Source organism: Dromaius novaehollandiae, chromosome 6, assembly GCF_036370855.1.
Source record: "Dromaius novaehollandiae isolate bDroNov1 chromosome 6, bDroNov1.hap1, whole genome shotgun sequence".
Taxonomy (NCBI): Eukaryota; Metazoa; Chordata; class Aves; order Casuariiformes; family Dromaiidae; genus Dromaius; species Dromaius novaehollandiae.
In genome coordinates, this window is record NC_088103.1 from 44,398,469 (window position 1) to 44,416,363 (window position 17,895).

Genomic DNA, 17,895 nt, shown 5'->3' on the forward strand with positions numbered 1-17,895 from the left:
TTTTTTTTTTTTGTTTTTTTTTTTTTTTTTTAATAGGTGCTCCTATAGGGAAAAGTACTTTGAAAAATTTTATTGGTTTTATTCAGTGATTCTTAATGGGCTTTTATTTTGTTCAGAAACAAGTTTTCCTTGTTTCACTTTCTTCACATCTTCAGAGAATTCAGCTTAAGCCTGCTTAAACAGGAAACCAACCCCCAATATTTGCTTTTTATAGGCACAGGATTTTTCTAGGCTTCATATACTTTTAAAGTTAAGCTGCAGTTGTATCCAGGATGTGCTGTATATTTTGTTGAGGGACCACATGGGACAATTTAGGACAATACTGGTGAACGACAGTGTTTATATTTTTCGTTTAACTAAATTAAAAGTATGTGTGATGCCAAGTTCTGCCAGTTTAGAAGTATAATTTAGGGAACAAACATCCTTAAGCTTGCTCCTAGCTACACGTGTGTTTAGAGATGTTACTATAGTGTAAAGTGATCCCATGAATCAGAGCGTGAATTACTAATGAATGTTAGTAACAGTTATGACGTTGTCTTAGGAATGCTCAAGTGTGTGTTTTTGCTGTTACTTATAACCATAACTCAGTTATAATTTCTCAGACTTGTGATAATTAAGTTGAGGAAGACAGTAAGAAAATTTAGATTACCTTAATAAATTTGGTTACTTTATTGAAGATCAAACCTATGCCTTCAGAGTTCTAAACCACCATTGCATACCTTAAATATGCAGGCTCCTTTGCCTTCTGTGGCTGAAAAGAACAGATTGGTCACCTGTTTAATGGACAGCTTATACCCATTCAGTGTCCTTTCAGGTACATGGAAAATCTTGTATCTCAAACAAAAGTGTGTTACCTTTATTCAATGAATATAATTTTTTAAATTAAAAACTATATATGCATTAAATTCTAAATTTATATGCATTTTAACTCTTTATAAAAAGACCTGAGTTTTTGTAAGTCTCTCATCAGTATGATATTGCAGCCTCTTCAGCTTTCTGTAAATAATTATTGCAGAATTAAATTTATTAGATGTGACCCTGATACTGGACTCGGGATACCAGAGACTTAAATCAGCATCAGTAAATTAATTGGTGTTGGGCACCAAAAAGGTTAATAATTGCAGGCTGAATTAATTGACTCAAAATTGGTTGCTAGAATTTTTTCTAGTATGGTGTTGGAATGATACTAATCAACAAAAAACTGTTTCTCAAAGTGGTTGAAGCTAGATTGGAACAGTAGTCTTTAGGAATTAGCAATTAAAAAAGAACAGGTGGTTGCAGATATATGCCTATATCTGTATAGGCATATACGTGTATATACCTATATGTATTTCTGGTCTCCCACTCCCCCCAAATAAACACTTTTAAATGTATTTAGCAGTATATCATGTTTTGTGATGTTGCTTTGATATGGAGATACAGCTAGTCATCAGGTATTTGTCTATTTTTATATATATATATATATATATAAAAATATAAATATATATATTAAAAAAAACCTATATTTACATCAGATATCATTAAGTAATAAAAGAGTAAAGGCAGGCAAAATTTCAATAATGAAAGCTGGAAACTTACGATAAGAGAGTCTGAAGTGCTTAAACCTTCTATGTCTGATGTTAAGAATATTTTTAGGTATGTACTGTTCCTGAATTTTGTAACAAAATGTAAAGAAGACTGAATTGTTTGTCCTGTTCCTGTAAAGATTGGCATCAGCCTGCTTTTTATCACTTTAAATGTTGGTTTATTGGCATTTTTAAATTAATGTGGAAATCTACTTTTGGTCTTAGAAAGCTGGCTTTTAAGGTAAAATATCTGTCCCTTAAGATAAAAGGAAGCAAAAAATAATGTAATAACCAGCAGTAAAATGGATCTGGAAAAGGTGAAGTGGGCGATATGGGAACCAGGTGGTCAGCAGCACAGTTTTCTTAAAAAGCTTAGTAGTACGCATCAACATTAAAGATTTCGATTTTGGACTAACAAGTGCATCCAGAGTCGTCACTTGCTGCACGTACAATTTTATCTTTACTATTTAATGTATAAGGATGAAAAAAAGTGTGGTTTTACCATTGTTAGACTCGACGTTCTTTTCATGGAAGAATTCATGTAAACACTGTTTCTGAAAGCCTTTCTCTTGAATTTGCTTAAGCAAAATATGAAAAATCATGTCAGACAGAGCTGCTGACAGAGATCCTTTCTTGACCATGAAAGGCAATGTTCAAAATAAGACGTGTAAGCCGAGCGTTATCTAGATTTTGTGCGAGTTGTGAAAGAGAATCTTTAGTTATTCTCTGCTGATCTTGTTAAAACTAATAGTCTTGGTTTTCTACGAATACTTACTGCTTTTATCATTGCATTTAGGGTATTAGATATCCTAAATATGTTTCAAAGAAATAATTCTAAAGTATCTAAAAATTTAGTGGTGATGGGGGAAACATTGAGCTTCATTTACTCTTCTGCAGTAGCTTTTTTTAAGCTGCTAGTTGAAACTGCTGAAAATGTAGCATATAGGTATAGAACAGTCTTAAAACCAGTAGCAGGAAATTTTGGTTAACTTTCATGCTTTTTGCTTTGCAGTGTAATGTTCAGGGTCAGAAATGCCTTATGTGGATCGTCAGAATCGCATTTGTGGTTTCCTAGATATTGAAGAAAATGAGAATAGTGGGAAGTTCCTGCGGCGGTACTTCATTCTGGACACACGAGAAGATAGTCTGGTGTGGTACATGGATAACCCACAGGTGAGATGTTCTTGGTGATAGTTATTTGGCTTCTAACAACTTCAACTTTTTTCCTAAGTAAATCTGTTAAATACCTGGAAACGGGCTTTCATATTAGTTTTATGGATCAGGAAGCTTTGAGAAAAATCTTATGGTTACATAAGTGAAATCCCTGTAAATCATTGTCTTTTGTTTACTAATATGTGCAGTCCTTTACAGAAAAAATATAATTTATATTTCTGCTTAATACTTTGCCAGTTGCAGTTAGTAGTAAAACATTTAAAAACAACTCTCTGGCATCAATAAATTGCCAGTATACAAACCCAAGTATTGACAGAAGAGAGCTGGGGGTCAGATGAGAGTTTAAATACAATACCATATGTAAATCAGTGATTAGTTAGTGCCATATTTATTTTGTTTTCCGTTTAGTACCTTGAACCTGTGTTGCAGGTTCTTGCAAATACTAGGTAGTACTATGTCGTATATAACCAGATGAGCCTGAATCACATGCTAGTTTCACTACGCAGATCTGTTAATTCAGCTTTTAAGCTTATGTGGAAGTACGTAGTTTCCTTTACGTTGCTTGGGTCAGTTGATTGGTTCATGTTACTTTACTTCAACAGAATCAGTCATCGAAAAGCAATTCTAATGATGCTTGCAATTTTAGTACAGCCTGAATGGTATGTGAATGAGGAAAGCTTATATCCATCATGCTGGAGAGCATCCTTATATCCAAGTTACTTTTACAAAATACACAGAATCAATATGTTTTCTAGTTCAGGGGAAAATAAATAATTGCTTAAGGTGTGGATACTGTGACAGTGAAAGCATAGGACCTAGGTCACCTGACTGCTATATGCCAGAAGAATATTCATATACTAGTATGCCAGGAAAACTAGATTTAAAATGCAGTAGAAATCTACCTTTCAAAGGAACAAATAAAAATTACAAAATGTTGTGTAGATCAATGAATATGACTTATGACTAAAGCATTCAGAAGTTCCTACTGGGAGAAAAAAGAAACAGTTTCTGAAAATAAGAGATTTCAAATGTGTGATCTCAGTGAGTGAAGAAAGTATTCCTTTTCCTTTCTTCTTGTGATATGTCCCAGACCATGTGGGCAGAAAGCTTGAAACGTAAAAATCGCAGTTCTTCAGAAGTTTTAAGGCTAGTGGTACTCTGTTCACAATTTTCAGTTTTAGAGTTTTTATTTCAGGGCTTTTTTATTTTATTTTTCATTAATGTTAGTTCATGCACAAATGAAAGGGTGCCTTGCAAAGGATGGAGAGTTGAAGCCTGTTTTTCTTTTTTCTTCCACTGTGTATTTTTGAAGAACTACAGAGCTCTATAGAGCCCCTGTGTGGAGGCCACACTTAGTCCTTGGAATGATGCAACTTTTGATATAGGTTGAGTCCATGGGGTGTTGCCCTTCTGCTGCAGAACCTCATTGTGTTCTTTGTCATGGATAGATGTGCTGTATTTGTGCCTGTGAAAATAAGTTCAGATGTTCAAAGGAATGATGTTTTTAAGTCCACCATTAACCATGCGTAAGTCTTACCCTAAAATAGGGATTAAAAACTGGTGTACGCTGAGATCAAAATCATTCTAATACACTGAAGCTTAAATTTATTTATTTGGACAGAATAGGAAGACTTTCTTTTCAAGTTAAGTGTCACCAGCCTTTAGCAAATATGAATGGAATATAAACCAATTGTCTTTCTTTCCGACACTGGACAGAATTAGGTTCCTCTTTGCAATGTAGAAGTCATAAGACTGTACAGAATATGAAGATTGTCATGTAAGCTTAATTTTTTTATGTTGGAAGAGAGGTTGAAAAGGTTACTGAAGACTTGGGGGTGGGGAGGAAGAGGAGAGAGCAACAAAACAAAGAGCACTTTAGCTGAGGAAAGGATCAGCAACCAGATGCAGTATCACTCATCCTTGTGGTCTCCAGGAAGGTCTGCTGTGGGAAGAAGAAGAAAGCACTGTTTCCTACTTTCTCCTCTGAAGGAGAAATATAGAGACAAATGTTACTTAGTTTGTCTCCTAGATGAATAGCAAGCTTCAAGAGTATTGTGTAGTCAGAGCTCAGAAGTTGTTGTAATTTATATGGGCATAGCTTAGGATATTTGTCATGATTAAGATTTGTTTTTAAGTATAGACTTAATTATCTAACTATGAGGTATGTAGGAGAAGAAAGAATGATGCTATAACTTGAAGGGCCACTTTGAAAGGAAAAGTTGTAGTGGAAAAAAGTGCATGGAAAACAATGCTCTGTTTAAAGGAGTAAGATTATGAGGACCACTCCATCTGCAGCAGTTCATAAAAAGTTGACCATGTTTTATGGTGTTATATAGTATACAGTTACAAAGTTGTTGTATTTCTAGCTGATTATCAATAGTAATGCAAATGTTAGCAGACTTGTATGCTACACATAGATGTAAAAACAACAGATAGCTCCTGTTTGGATTGTAAGGATATTTAGGCTTAACTGCAACTTTAGAAAGTCATGGTCTTTTCCTGCAGTAACTTTGCTGTTAAATTATAAAATTATAAGGCTATGATTTTTTTCAATAAGTTTTGGAAAATAAGCCTTAGAAGTATCTGACCAATGGATGAATGTCACTTCTTGTCCTTTCTGTCTGCCCTGGCCAAAATACCTAAGAAGCCAACATCTGTTAAGGAAAAAGTATTCTTTCCAGATTTCCTGGATGCAGACCTGGAAGAATCAGTCTTCCTCTAGTAAAATACATAAACCTCTGAAACAATTACTATTGGTATTGTTTCTGGAAGTCTGTCTTGTTTTAATTGATTAACAGATGTGCGTCTAATAAACAAGTAGTTTAGATCCTGTTACAAGCATACATTGTGTATTGTCTATAAAAGCATGTAGGATTTTCTTTCTGTTTGTGGAGTTGACTTGTTTTTGACACATGCACGTTGATACTGAGGATAACCTAGTTTCACTTTGTAATATGATTTGTTTTAGAATCTTCCCTCTGGATCTCCACCTGTTGGAATCATTAAACTTACTTATATTTCAAAGGTAAGCTAATATGTAAGGCTCTTGTTGCTAAAATTTGGTAATAATGACCAAAGGCTGCTTAAGGAGGCCGCAACTTTAGGTAACAATTTTCAAAGCCTCTTACTATATAATGTATGGGAAGTTTGTGGCCTGTCTTCTACTCCTAAATTTTGGAGGAGCATTAAAAACACTTCACTAGTACCAGGTTAAAATAAAAACAGGCTGTTTACTATGTCGTCTAGATTTGTTTTGTGAATTGAAATGGCAGCTCTTTTTACTTGCATGCAATAGAACTAATATTTCTGAACTGTATGTTTCACTTCTTTTCAGTTTATTTTAAAATATGACTATTTGATTTTCCAGATAGCCTTGGAGAAAAGGCAGGCCAGTTAGAAAGTGGAGACTAAGTCACTGGGTATAGTAGTTTGCAGGTAATAATGACCTTTATTAGATTGCACAAAGGAACTAGCAGTTACTTAGTTCACTGCACTCTGTGTGCATTTATTTCCAATCAAGTTTGAAAGAAAATGGAGAGCTAAGAATTTAATCATCTTTATGGTTAAATTGGTAGCAGATACCACATTAACAAATGAAGAGGAGAAAAGCAACTGTCGTCTTTCTGCGCTTTTCTCAGTCTTTCTTGTACACTTTTTCTTGTTACCATACTCCATCTCCTACCTTCCATTCCATCTATGTACATGTCTATATATTTTTTGCTTGTAAGAGGTATCAGTGATACTGATTATATCATGAGAGTACAGAGATCTGTGGAGACCAGCTTATATACTTCCTGCTTTCTCTCTCCCGCTGCTTAATTTGCCCCAAGTCTTAGTCATCTCCTTAAGAAATCTGAAGCCTTGCATCTCACTTTTAATGGGAGCAGGGGTGGCCACCTGTGCATGTGCACCTGGCTGCCCCTTGCAGGCAGCTCAGATGTGCATCCTGTACTGTGGCTTCATCACACAGTGACCGTGTGGTTGTGCTGGTATTTAGGCCATTGAGTAAACTGAACTTTCAGCTGTGGGATGAAGCAGGACTGCAGGTTTGCTAGCCGTGCTGGACAATGTATTCATTCCCAGCTCTGTCCCATGTAAAGCAAGAGGATTCATGAGTCACCTCTGTCATTTCCCACATATTTTCCACTTGTCTAACTCTCCATAGTTGAACTACTGCTGCTACTACTAGTAACATAGTGTGTATCTTTGGTTTCTGCCCAAAAAACGGTTGTGAGATGAGAGAGACTGCTTTCCCATCTCCCCCAACCTTGGTAGAGGTGCTTTATAATGTAAAGATAACAATGCCTCTCAAAGAACAGGACCCAGCTCCCTATCCCCCAAATTGGCAACACTTTAGAAAATGTGTGCAGTATGCTTCAGAAAAGTGGCTATTATTCTTTTTATGCAAATAACCACAATAAAACTGAAATCTGGAAATACAAAATGTCCTTGTCTTTTTAATTCTATTGGGACTTCAGTCTTCAAAGTGCAAGTAGAAGAACTAAGTTTTGTGGTTTCAGCATTTCACGTGAGATTTTCCCATACTCGGAAGATAATGAATCTTTAAATTTAAGCAATAGAAGTATATGGCTTAGGCTATCATCTTGTTATAGATAGTAAATTTTGAATTGAACTTTATATAATATTTTTCTTTTTCTTTTTTTAATACACACCCCCACCCACACCCCAAGTTTGCTATGCTGCAAATTTTCAAATTCAAGCCACTTGAAAGAGTAAAAAAATTATGATGTGTGATGTATATCTTGTATACATAGGAATATTTATAAATCTTAATTTTTCTATTAGGTTAGCGATGCAACTAAGCTAAGACCAAAGGCAGAATTCTGTTTTGGTAAGTTCTTGCACCTGAAGTAAGTCCTTCAGAAATTTGAAGCAAAGATGTATTCTTCAGTTCTATCACTACATATAGCTGGTAGTATATTTTTTTTAAATAGTTTTTATTCTCTGTTTCTTGCCTAATAAGAGAGAAACGTTGGCTTCTCATAAGGTGGTGTTATTGCTTTTTTCATATTGCAATAGATGGGAGCTTTTTTCTTTTTCTTTTTTTTAGATATTTGATATTTTTGAAGCAATAATAAGATAACTAAAATGATCGGAGAACGGGCATGCCTGGGAGCTATGCAGACAAGTAATTAACTACTTTAATCTGTATTGCTGATAAAGGAGTTGATTTACTTGATCTAAAAATACAGTCATGCCTCCTAGTGATATTTTAAAAATTTTAGCCTAGTGCTGCAATGAAGAACAATAATTTGCTTGGGGTACTTTCTTTTTGTTGGTATTTAAACATATTATAATAATAAAAGGGCTTTTATGAACACCCAACGCTTTAAATTCATTGAGTCATTTGTCCAGAACTTATCATAATCCTAGAATTTCGTAGTAAGCAATTGGCATTCACAAAAGCGTATGTGAAGACTAGAACCAGGCACTGTTCTCTTTATGGATAACCAGCCTTTATTACTGCATTCATGTAAGAGTTTTATCTCAGTCGAAGTTGCCGAAAATGCCTGAAGGGTCTGACAGTGATTCCTCGTTAGTTGAGGTATACTTGCCAGGCATAATGTAGTACAGGCACAGAGAAGGCAGCTCTACCAGACTTTGCAGAGCCACATGAGACGAACTCATGTGCCTGTGAACCAGGCAGTTCATGATTTTTGGCCTTGGACAACGTAGTCTGTTTTGCGCTGGATTTCTCTAAGTCTCTGTACTGGGGCTAGTGAAACATTTGGTAATCACACTTGCAGGTAAGGCTTTAGAGATTCTGGACTAGTACCTTGTGTGTCAATTCAGTGTTATCGACAGATTCCTGTGCTCTGTGGACATCCCCAGATGTTTGCCCTTATCAGTTACAAGGCTGCTTTGTGTCAGTGGGTCAGGTCTAAGAAGCCTTACTGGTTCCAGATGCTGGCTTAAAGGTTATAATATTTCTGATTTATTAAAGCATCTTCAGTACTTTTTGGAGTGTCTTTTTATTTAAATACCTGGATTTCTTGTAACTTTGTCAACTCATTGTATAGCTCTGTGTATTGTGAATTAATACATGCATCTAATAGTGTTTGCTTCAATCCATCTGCTTAGTGGAGAAAAGTGATGGAAGAGTCAAGTATCAGTTGCTGGCATATATTTGCTATTAACAATGATCTGAAGAACTGTTACAGGCAGAGCAGCAAAATCTGTTCAGTCTTTGCTTCTAATGCTTTAAAGTTCTGGAGAGGTTTTAGTCAGTGTTTACCTTAAAACTAATTTCAAGATAAGTTCTTAGAACCTTACCTAGCTGGTATTTTTATTCTCATGTAGAAATATGTTTGTCTTTTTTGGGTGAAGGTATTCTAGGTGTTGCCAGAGGAAAAAATAAACTTACTAAAAATGCGCTTTCTTTGCAAGCCTGTCAAGGTGTATATATTTTAAGATGACTTTCCAAAAATAAATGCAGCATAGAGCTTAAACACTTGCACTGAATTTTCTAGCTATCTGAAATCAACTGTTCTTATGATGGTGTTAAGTTTGTTGTTAAATTTCAGTGTTACTAACTTCTCATAATTTTTTTAACAGTTATGAATGCAGGGATGAGAAAATACTTTCTACAAGCCAATGATCAGCAAGACCTAGTGGAATGGGTAAATGTTCTGAACAAAGCTACCAAAATAACAGTAAGTAGTTTAGACCATATTTAGCAATGTTTTCAAAGTATCGCTAGAATAATGAAGAAACAAATGGTGCCATGTTCCAAAGGCTCTCACTTGATTTAAAGTAACATCCAGACAAAGAAGCATTAAACTAATGAATACATTCTTCTGCGTTAAATTACTTTTTTTGTTTTGTACTAGAACGGGTTGCTATCACATGATAGAAAATGCCCACATATTACCTCAGTCTTTTCATGAGGCAGAAGCTATGGTTTTGTTTTCTCTGCAATTTCAGGGAAGTGATGATATGAGCTGTTTTGAAAGTACGCTCTTGCAAAGAGCAGGGGGTGCTGAGCACAGTGCATGTATTCCTATTGGTTGTCACTATTGTTCCTCACTTTTGGGTTATCTAGGGAAGTGAATTTTTCATGATTTGTTTTGTTGTAGTCCTTTCTTTGGAATTATAAAACCTTTAACAATAAATAAAAAAAAAAAAAACCTCCTCACTTAGGTTTTCGAGGAGGACACACAACCAGGCTTCTGCTGTTATGTCATTGTTTGCAGTTCAAGTGATAAAGTAAATAAAAAATTAGTTGCATCCAATTAGAGTTTAGTCTGAAGATTGGTTATCATATGTTAAATTTGCATTCTAAATAGCTGATGAAATCATTACCATCTTTTGTCTTCGGAAGAGCAAGCCTTTGCATTCTTAATCTGGTCTGAGGTTATTGATATGCCTAGTGATTTAATCAAATAATTAAGATGATAACTTTCCATGTGGACATTATTTACAGTAGTTTTTAACTCTCTAAGCTACATTGCGTTTTTAATACTAAGTGCTGATTATTTCAATGTAACTATGCCCCTGTGCAGTTTAGCGCGTGGTATAGCTATTTATAGGTAGTTTTTGAAAATACCTTTGTAAGAGAAGATGGTTGTGGGTTTGGTATGTACCATTTTAAGTTAGAGTTTGTGGTGACTGAAGCACTTGCCCAGAAAGCTGTAGATACAGGACCGTTCTCTTGAATGGATCCCTGCCCACTAAAACAATGTTCTATCCATAGGCCCCAGACTTGACTGTGAATAGAGCCACCTTTTACCTGTACTGGTGAAGCTGGCCATTGTAAGAGTTTAATGGGATGGAGAAAGCGGGAGAATGAACCTGATACCTCAGCTGAGTAGGCTGCTGAGTACTAGCTTCAGTTGGCCAGGAGACAGTTGTCCTATGGTGCAGTTTGCTCTTGGGAGCACAAAAAAAAGGCGTTTGTGGAGACTAGTGTCATAGGTGACTGTATTGTAGCTGCTGTTTTTTGTCTAGATTGGTGTCTGACTTCATGCTTTGAATGTACCAGTCTTGCATGGTAACTAACTGTAAGAGGACTTGGGTGTCCCTTCTTCATGAAGGATTTTGTGTGTCCTGTATAAATACCCAGTACATTGCCAGTTAGTCTTTTGGTGTGAGACTCTTGATCCCTTCTTTCTGAAGTCATTAAAATTTACAATTTAAAATTTGGGGTAGGAGAGATTATAGATGAAGTTGTTAGTGGATTTCTTAGGCTGCAGATGCTTATGTCTTGCATGAACTCAGTAAGAATTTTGAGAAATATTTTAGATAGAAGCACTTATTGGGGAAATTAAATGGTTGTGGTGTTTGGATTGCTTTTTGGAGTAATTGTCTCAAATGTAATAGCTGATAGTTAAAATAGGTAGTTGGAATCATTTTGGACAGAACTTAGCAAAATATATATTGCAACAGTGGCGGGTGGATGCTTAACATTTTTGAGGGTTTACTGCTTGCTGATAAACTTGAAAAGCACTAGATCTCCTTTTCTTTGCTGCTATGATATTCAGAGCAAATGAAGAGCCAAGTTTTGCTGCTTATCATAATCTGTTTTTTGTGTAGCTCCCATGACATCTCACCTTTACACCTCAATGATACAATAAAGCATGCTATTTTTTTTTCTTGAGTGAACTACTTTGATAGTGTGAACATGAGAACAGAAGATGAGCAGCTTTTGTGATAGATAACATTACACTATGTAATTGTTATAAGCTGTGTATGTTTTGTCAAATGTATTTCACTGCAACTTGAAATATTGACCTTTTGGATTTTAATTTCTTTTAAAAATATTGACCTTTTGGATTTTAATTTCTTTTAAAAGAAAAATGAGCCTTTCAAAATGTAGCAATCAAATGAATATTTACTATTGCACTTGTACCAACAGACTACGTATACTGAAATGCATACCCATGTCTTGTCCTTCAAAGCAGCCTGAATAGAACTCTTTCTGCCCTTTTCAGTTATTAATCTTAATTTAAACTTACATCATTCCATAGTACACATGGTCTTCGTGCCAAGTATTGAAATGTGAGTGAAAATGTCATACTAGTCAGACATAATTTTTGCAAAAAAGTTTTAATACTGTAGCACTGAGTTTATGGCCATATTGTGCTAGTTCTTGTACAGGCAGTGGGAATTCCCGTTCTAAAGCACTTTATTACTAGGGTAAGTAAAACTGAAAGGAAGTGAGAAATGACCAGTTCTTCTACAAATTAGAAATGCTTCTTAAAGATCAAGTATAGTGCTAATGGCAGAACTGGGAACTGATCTTAGATTTCAGGTCACCTGGTGAAATGCTTTAATCAGAACCAGTTTTGTTGTGAAAACTAGAACAGCTATTGCCACAGACTTTCATGTAAGCTATTTCTAAAGTTTTACAAATAAAGAACACTTGTTAAATTCCCCAAAGACAAATAAAGAATGCTTGAACAATGATTTTTGTGTGCATGTCTTTTTTTTTTTTTTTTTTTTTTTTTTTTTTTTTTTTTTTTTTTTTTTTTTTTTTGGTTTTCATAACACTTTGTTAATTATCATATCTGACTTTCAGGTACCAAAGCAGCCTGATCCTCTCTGTCAAATGGATAATGCTAATCGTCAAGCTGAAAGCCCAGGTGCGAAGAAGCAAGTGTCTTACAGGACAGAAATTGTTGGTGGTGTTCCTATCATTACACCTACCCAGGTAATACCTTCAAAACAGTTGGGGTTTTTTTTGATGCAGGAAGCTTTGTTGTTTGACAGATCAGTTTAAGTTGCATATCATAACATAGCTATCAGCTCCTCGCATGGTTCAGGGGGCTTATACTCTGATATGCACCTTTTACAGTTACTGGGTGTTCTTTGAGGATTTCTGTCTCCTTTATACAAGACTATAAAGCATTACTGAAGTATCTGACTTTTGTTCACAGCAATTGGTTAGTATGCTGGAAACTTTGTTTTTCTGTGAAATGAGTTGCTTGAGTGAATAATGCCAAAGTATTGTCTATTTGACTATGACTCTACGACTGCCAGGGAACAGGGGGGGGGGCAAAAAGTGAGGTGATGAAGTTAGCTGATTATAACTATGTTATTAGTGGTATTAAGGATGACAGTGGCTTAAAGTATTGAGGAAGAGCCATATTAAATGGAGAGATTGGACAGATAGGGTAGCAAATGAAATTCAGTGAAGTAAATGTGAATAAGGCCTGCTGGGGAAAAGCAGTCCTAGTTTTGCATAGAAAATACTAGGTTCTGAGATGACCATTCTTACCTGAGTGAGAAGTAAGGGTTATGGTAGTGTTATGAAAACATCAGCTCAATGTTCAGTAATAGTAAAAAGCCCAAATCAACTATTAGAAGTTATTAGGAGAGGAAGAGGGAGCAAAACAGAAGACTTAGTTGTTGTATAAATCCGGTCTTTACTTATACCTTGATTACTGTGTCCAGTTTTGGTCTCATCTTAAAAAGGATATACTAAAATTGGGAAGGATTACATGGATGATTGATCCATGTGGAACAGTCTCCATAATGAGGAATAACAGAGTGGGCTAGTACTCTTCAGTGCAGATAAGAAATAAGTAAAGGAGGATGTAATAGAGATCTATAAAATCATGATTGTCACAAAGACAAGTAGATGAGATAAACTGATAAACTCTCTCTTCCAGTACAAGGACTATGGACTATTAAAGCTAGTGGTAACCAGGTGGAACAAAGGGATGGGGTTCTTCACTCAGGGAGTAGTAAACATGAGGAACTCCTTCCCAAAAGATGACATAGATACAAGAAATTTTCCTGAGTTCAGGAGGCTTGACAAGCTCATGGAAGAAGAATCCATGCAGCATTAATATATAAAATTATCTGGCTCAGGAGGTTCTCTGAACTGTAGTTAGAGAGGGGTAAGTACTAGGGGAAGACGTTTGCTGTGTTTTTTTTCTCTAGATGTATGCTTATGGTTACTGTTGGTGACAGAGTGGTTAGATGGACCTTAGATGTGAGACAGTATGAATGATCTTGTTTTGGTAAAATTGATGGAAATTGTCTGGTGCTACTTATTCTTGTTTTGCAGCAGGCAGAGGAAGAATAAGTCTTTCAGCAGCCCATGGTAGTTAAAAAATGGCATACCAAATTCAGTGTATGCATTTGCTTTCAAAGGAAAGAAATGCTCAAAACTTCAGTAATACTAGATTACAGGAAGATGTGTAGTTTTGTGCGACATAGTGGCATGTATAAACATGAATTGCATTAGAAAGACTAGTGATTTCTGTTGTGTTGTATGGCCCTAGAAATTGTTTTTTACTGCCTTAACCACCTCAAATATTTTGCCTTTAAGTCCTGTTATCAGTTTGAAATAAAAACATGCCAGTACTTTGTTTCTAGGTCTGTAAAGTTCTTCAGATTGACTGTCTGTTTGTTAGTATTATTCTAGAATATTCAGTGTTTTTTACCATAATTTTAAAATGGAGCTTGCATATACTCAACCAGAGCCCTTGTAGAGAATCTCATTAGTTGTCTCTAAAAATCAATTGAAATATTTTATCTTTTTAAAAAAATTAGAATTGGGATTTGTGGGCATGGGATGATGAATTTATTTCCTGAATAGCAGTATAGTTATTCTTTGACCTCTAGAAAAACCTGAGAATTTTCTGAACTTTCCTGCTCTTACCTAGAAAGAAGAAGTCAATGAGTGCAGTGAAGGGGGTGATAGAAATTATTTGAAACGGTCGCAAAGTCACCTTCCCTATTTTACTGCTAAACATCCCCCAGATAATGCTATTATCAAAGCTGGCTACTGTGTTAAACAAGGAGCAGTGGTAAGTATTTGAGATCAATGGGTTTCATTCATCAAGAACAAAGGTCCTAAAATGGTATTTGTAGTAACCAAGTAGATGCTGGTAACTACGTAATTTTTTAAATTTTTTTATAGCAACTTTAACACTACTGACAATGTTAAGGGTGGCTAAAGATAGTACTAAAAACTATAAGTCGTGAAGTCCACTAATACAGACATACATACATATTACTAGAGGATAAACTTTATTTGTTGAAGATCTTTTGGAGAAGAATGCTATCTACACACATTTTTAGATTATGGCTAGTGCATGCAACTAAGGAATATGCTCTTCTACAGTTATGTAGAAATCCTTATTTTTGTCTTAAGCCATCTGAATTAAAACAGAAGTTCAATGTCTATATGCTTTTTAAATCTTTGAAATATTTAGCAAAAGCTAATTTTTGTGCAGGTAAGAGGAGGAATTGTATAGCTTCTGGGACCAGCTAACACAAGTAGAACTACTCACGACATGCCTTACTAAATAGACTGAAAGAAGGAGCAAACAGTTCAGATTATGCAAGATATGCATGCTTTGAGTTCTCAGATCCGTTTAATCCAAGATTATGAAGCTTATTTTTGTAATGTTCTGTGTCTTCGTAAAAAACAATCCAGAGACATTTAATATGCTATCTGTTGACATTTCTTAAAGGATACTTATGTTGGTCAGTTGCTGCAATTTCAGTAGAGGTCGATTGGAAAAATATAATAAAATAGAAGATAGTAGCTTCCAGAAGTTAAAATTGTTGCATTTTTCTAGAAAACAAACAAAACATTATGCAGTCTTGCGTGATTTATCTATCCATCTATAAAAATCTTTTCTCCCCTTTCTTCCTTTCCCCCCCCGCCCCCACCAGATGAAGAACTGGAAGAGAAGATACTTTCAGTTAGATGAAAACACAATAGGCTATTTCAAGTCTGAACTGGTATGTTTTCAAATGTGTTGCTTTCAAAAAATACTTGGAAATAAATGTAAAGAAGTATAATTATTTGTCTCTTTTAAAATGTGCTGTGCTGCTTCTGAAACTCTGTTAATTCTGTACTATAATTTTTCATGATAGGGAAGAAAAGTTAATAGGATGGATGTTAGCTCTCTGATTTCAGCCTTCAGTATGGGAATCTTAGTAGGGCACTGAAGAATAGTAATGGAATATATTCTATAATCATTCTAATTTTATATTAGTATCTTAGTTTAGTACTCACATATAATTAATTATGTTCTAGGAAGAGCTGATCATTATGTGGAGAGACATAACTGTAATCTGAATGTCTTTTGCAATTCTTAATGCGAGGATTACAGTGTGTGGGCTTTTTGGGGTTTTTTTTGTTTTTCCTGAGGGGTCTTTCCCCACACTTCCTCCACCAGGACCAACAAGACAGGTGAAGAGCTGTGCTGTTCAGAAGTCAGGCTTATACAGTTTCTGTGTTTCAGCTTCTTTCTTCCCCTCTTACCGCTTTTGAACCTTTTGACCAATTTTGACTGAATGTTAAGGGTCTTCAAGCTTAATTTAAAAATAAGTGTCTGGTACTGGAGGCAGTCTGTTTTCTCCAAGAAGGGATCTAGCACTTACTAAACCAGAAAATCTGTACTTAAAGAAAGACGTCTGAGTTAATGTTACTGATAGCAGGGAGATAGATCCTGCTTCACAAATTTGTCTGAAATCAGGGTGTGTGTGTGTGTGTGTTTTTAAGAGAGTCATCCCTCTTCTGTTCAGGGAAGTAGGTACTGAAGAGATAATGTGTTTTCTTTTTGGACAGTAGTGGTTAACTGAGGAATTCCATGGTTAGCAAATGTAATTACAATCATAGAGTTTCATGTAGTTCTTGTAAACAATTAGGATCTGCCCTGTCTCAAGCACATTTTGGAGAAATATTTAATCTGTTCTAGAAAGAGTAAAACTTCTGCTGAGTGTGGCACACCAAGAAGAAAATATCAGGCAACAACTTAAGTGAAAGTGTGGTGTACAGATGGTTATCTCCCTCAAATACAAAAAGGGTAAAGTGCTCTCTTCTGAAGATTTAAGGTGGTGAATGATCTCTTTCAGCAATGTGTGAGGTCTCTGTTTCCCTAATATTCTCCTGTTCCTAGTAAGAATAATATGAAGATAGGATCAAAGTTCAATAGCAATTGTTTCTTATGCGTTTCTGGATAAGCAGGCTATTGCACAGAGGCCTTATTCACCTATTATAGCATCAGATTCCCTCCAATTCTGAAAGGTTTCTTTCCATTAGAGTTCAGTTCCCAAGAGTTACGATCTTCAGTCAAGTATGGCTTTTACTTGAAGTTAGTTTTGTCTTGAGAGCCAGCCTGGGCGCTGGTGGTTCAAATGAATCTTACTGGATATCTTCGGATGTTACTATTTTGCATCTGTGGAAATACATCTGGGTTTTCTGTTCTTCCAATTAAAAATCCATAGATCATGATTTTTTTCTCTTACGGATCCTCTCTTTTCAATTTGAGGAAGAGTGTGTCTCTATCTTCAGATGGAACGTAGGGAAGTGCAGGCAACAGCTGACCAGGAAAATCGTAACTTCTGAGCTGAGGTCTGCTAGACAAGCCTGTGACTTTGCCAGAATGTTCAGTTTTGTTACCTTCCCTGTATTGGATGCCTGTATTCCAATTTTCATTTGGTGAATTTGGGTGACATTCACTATGTGCTTTAATAGCAAAGATTTCTTAGGTACATTAATACAAATTTTAATTTAGGGAAAGTAGTTACTCCGGAGCTGACAGATTTGCTTTTGTCTACAAGCTGAAGCAAACTGAAGTACTCCATAATAACATTGCTTGACATATATAACATTACTTTATCATGGCAAAAATAAAAGCACTTCTGCTTGAATATCTACCCCTGGTGTGAACCTGACAGAATTATAACAACATTGTATGAACCTGACAGAATTATAACATTTATCTCTTTTTTTTTTTTTTTTAACAGTAACAGAATATTCAGATGCTTTAAGAATACTTACTGGTTTACAGGTTTTGGCACAATTGTGTGTGGGTGTGTAGCTTTTTTTCTTGCACTGAATATAGGATGCAGTTAACCTTCTTGTTTAAAGCTGTGTCATGTAGTACAATTAACAACGCATCTTGTATTGTAGTGTTTCATTGTAAATGAATGTAATGACAGTTCTACTGAAATAAGTTGCTAGGGGACAGATTCAGTTTTCTGATCTGGTTAGGGGAAGAGGTCAGGGATTGTCTCCATTACGATAAGATGAAATACTTACGCAAGAAGAGCAAACCTTCGTTGACATCTTCTGTATAAGTGACTGCCTTGAAAGTCTCATACAGTGTTGCTGCTATTGGTCCTGACCTTCTGACTGTGCTCTACTTGTTGGATATACTGTGCTGAAGTA

At 35.6% G+C, this 17,895-nt stretch overlaps 1 protein-coding gene across 3 annotated transcripts in view; it reads left to right on the forward strand.

Annotated features, from left to right (window-relative positions):
• Positions 1–17,895, forward strand: part of PLEKHA1 (pleckstrin homology domain containing A1) — a 38,326-nt gene that overhangs the window by 11,665 nt on the left and 8,766 nt on the right. For all 3 annotated transcript variants that reach the window (XM_064514340.1, XM_064514341.1, XM_064514339.1), the window contains exons 2-8: positions 2,578–2,738; positions 5,707–5,763; positions 7,545–7,590; positions 9,315–9,412; positions 12,277–12,408; positions 14,372–14,515; positions 15,390–15,458. In XM_064514340.1, coding sequence (XP_064370410.1) covers positions 2,598–2,738; positions 5,707–5,763; positions 7,545–7,590; positions 9,315–9,412; positions 12,277–12,408; positions 14,372–14,515; positions 15,390–15,458 — 687 coding nt within the window. In that variant the 5' untranslated portion in view covers positions 2,578–2,597. The remainder of the gene's footprint in view (positions 1–2,577; positions 2,739–5,706; positions 5,764–7,544; positions 7,591–9,314; positions 9,413–12,276; positions 12,409–14,371; positions 14,516–15,389; positions 15,459–17,895) is intronic.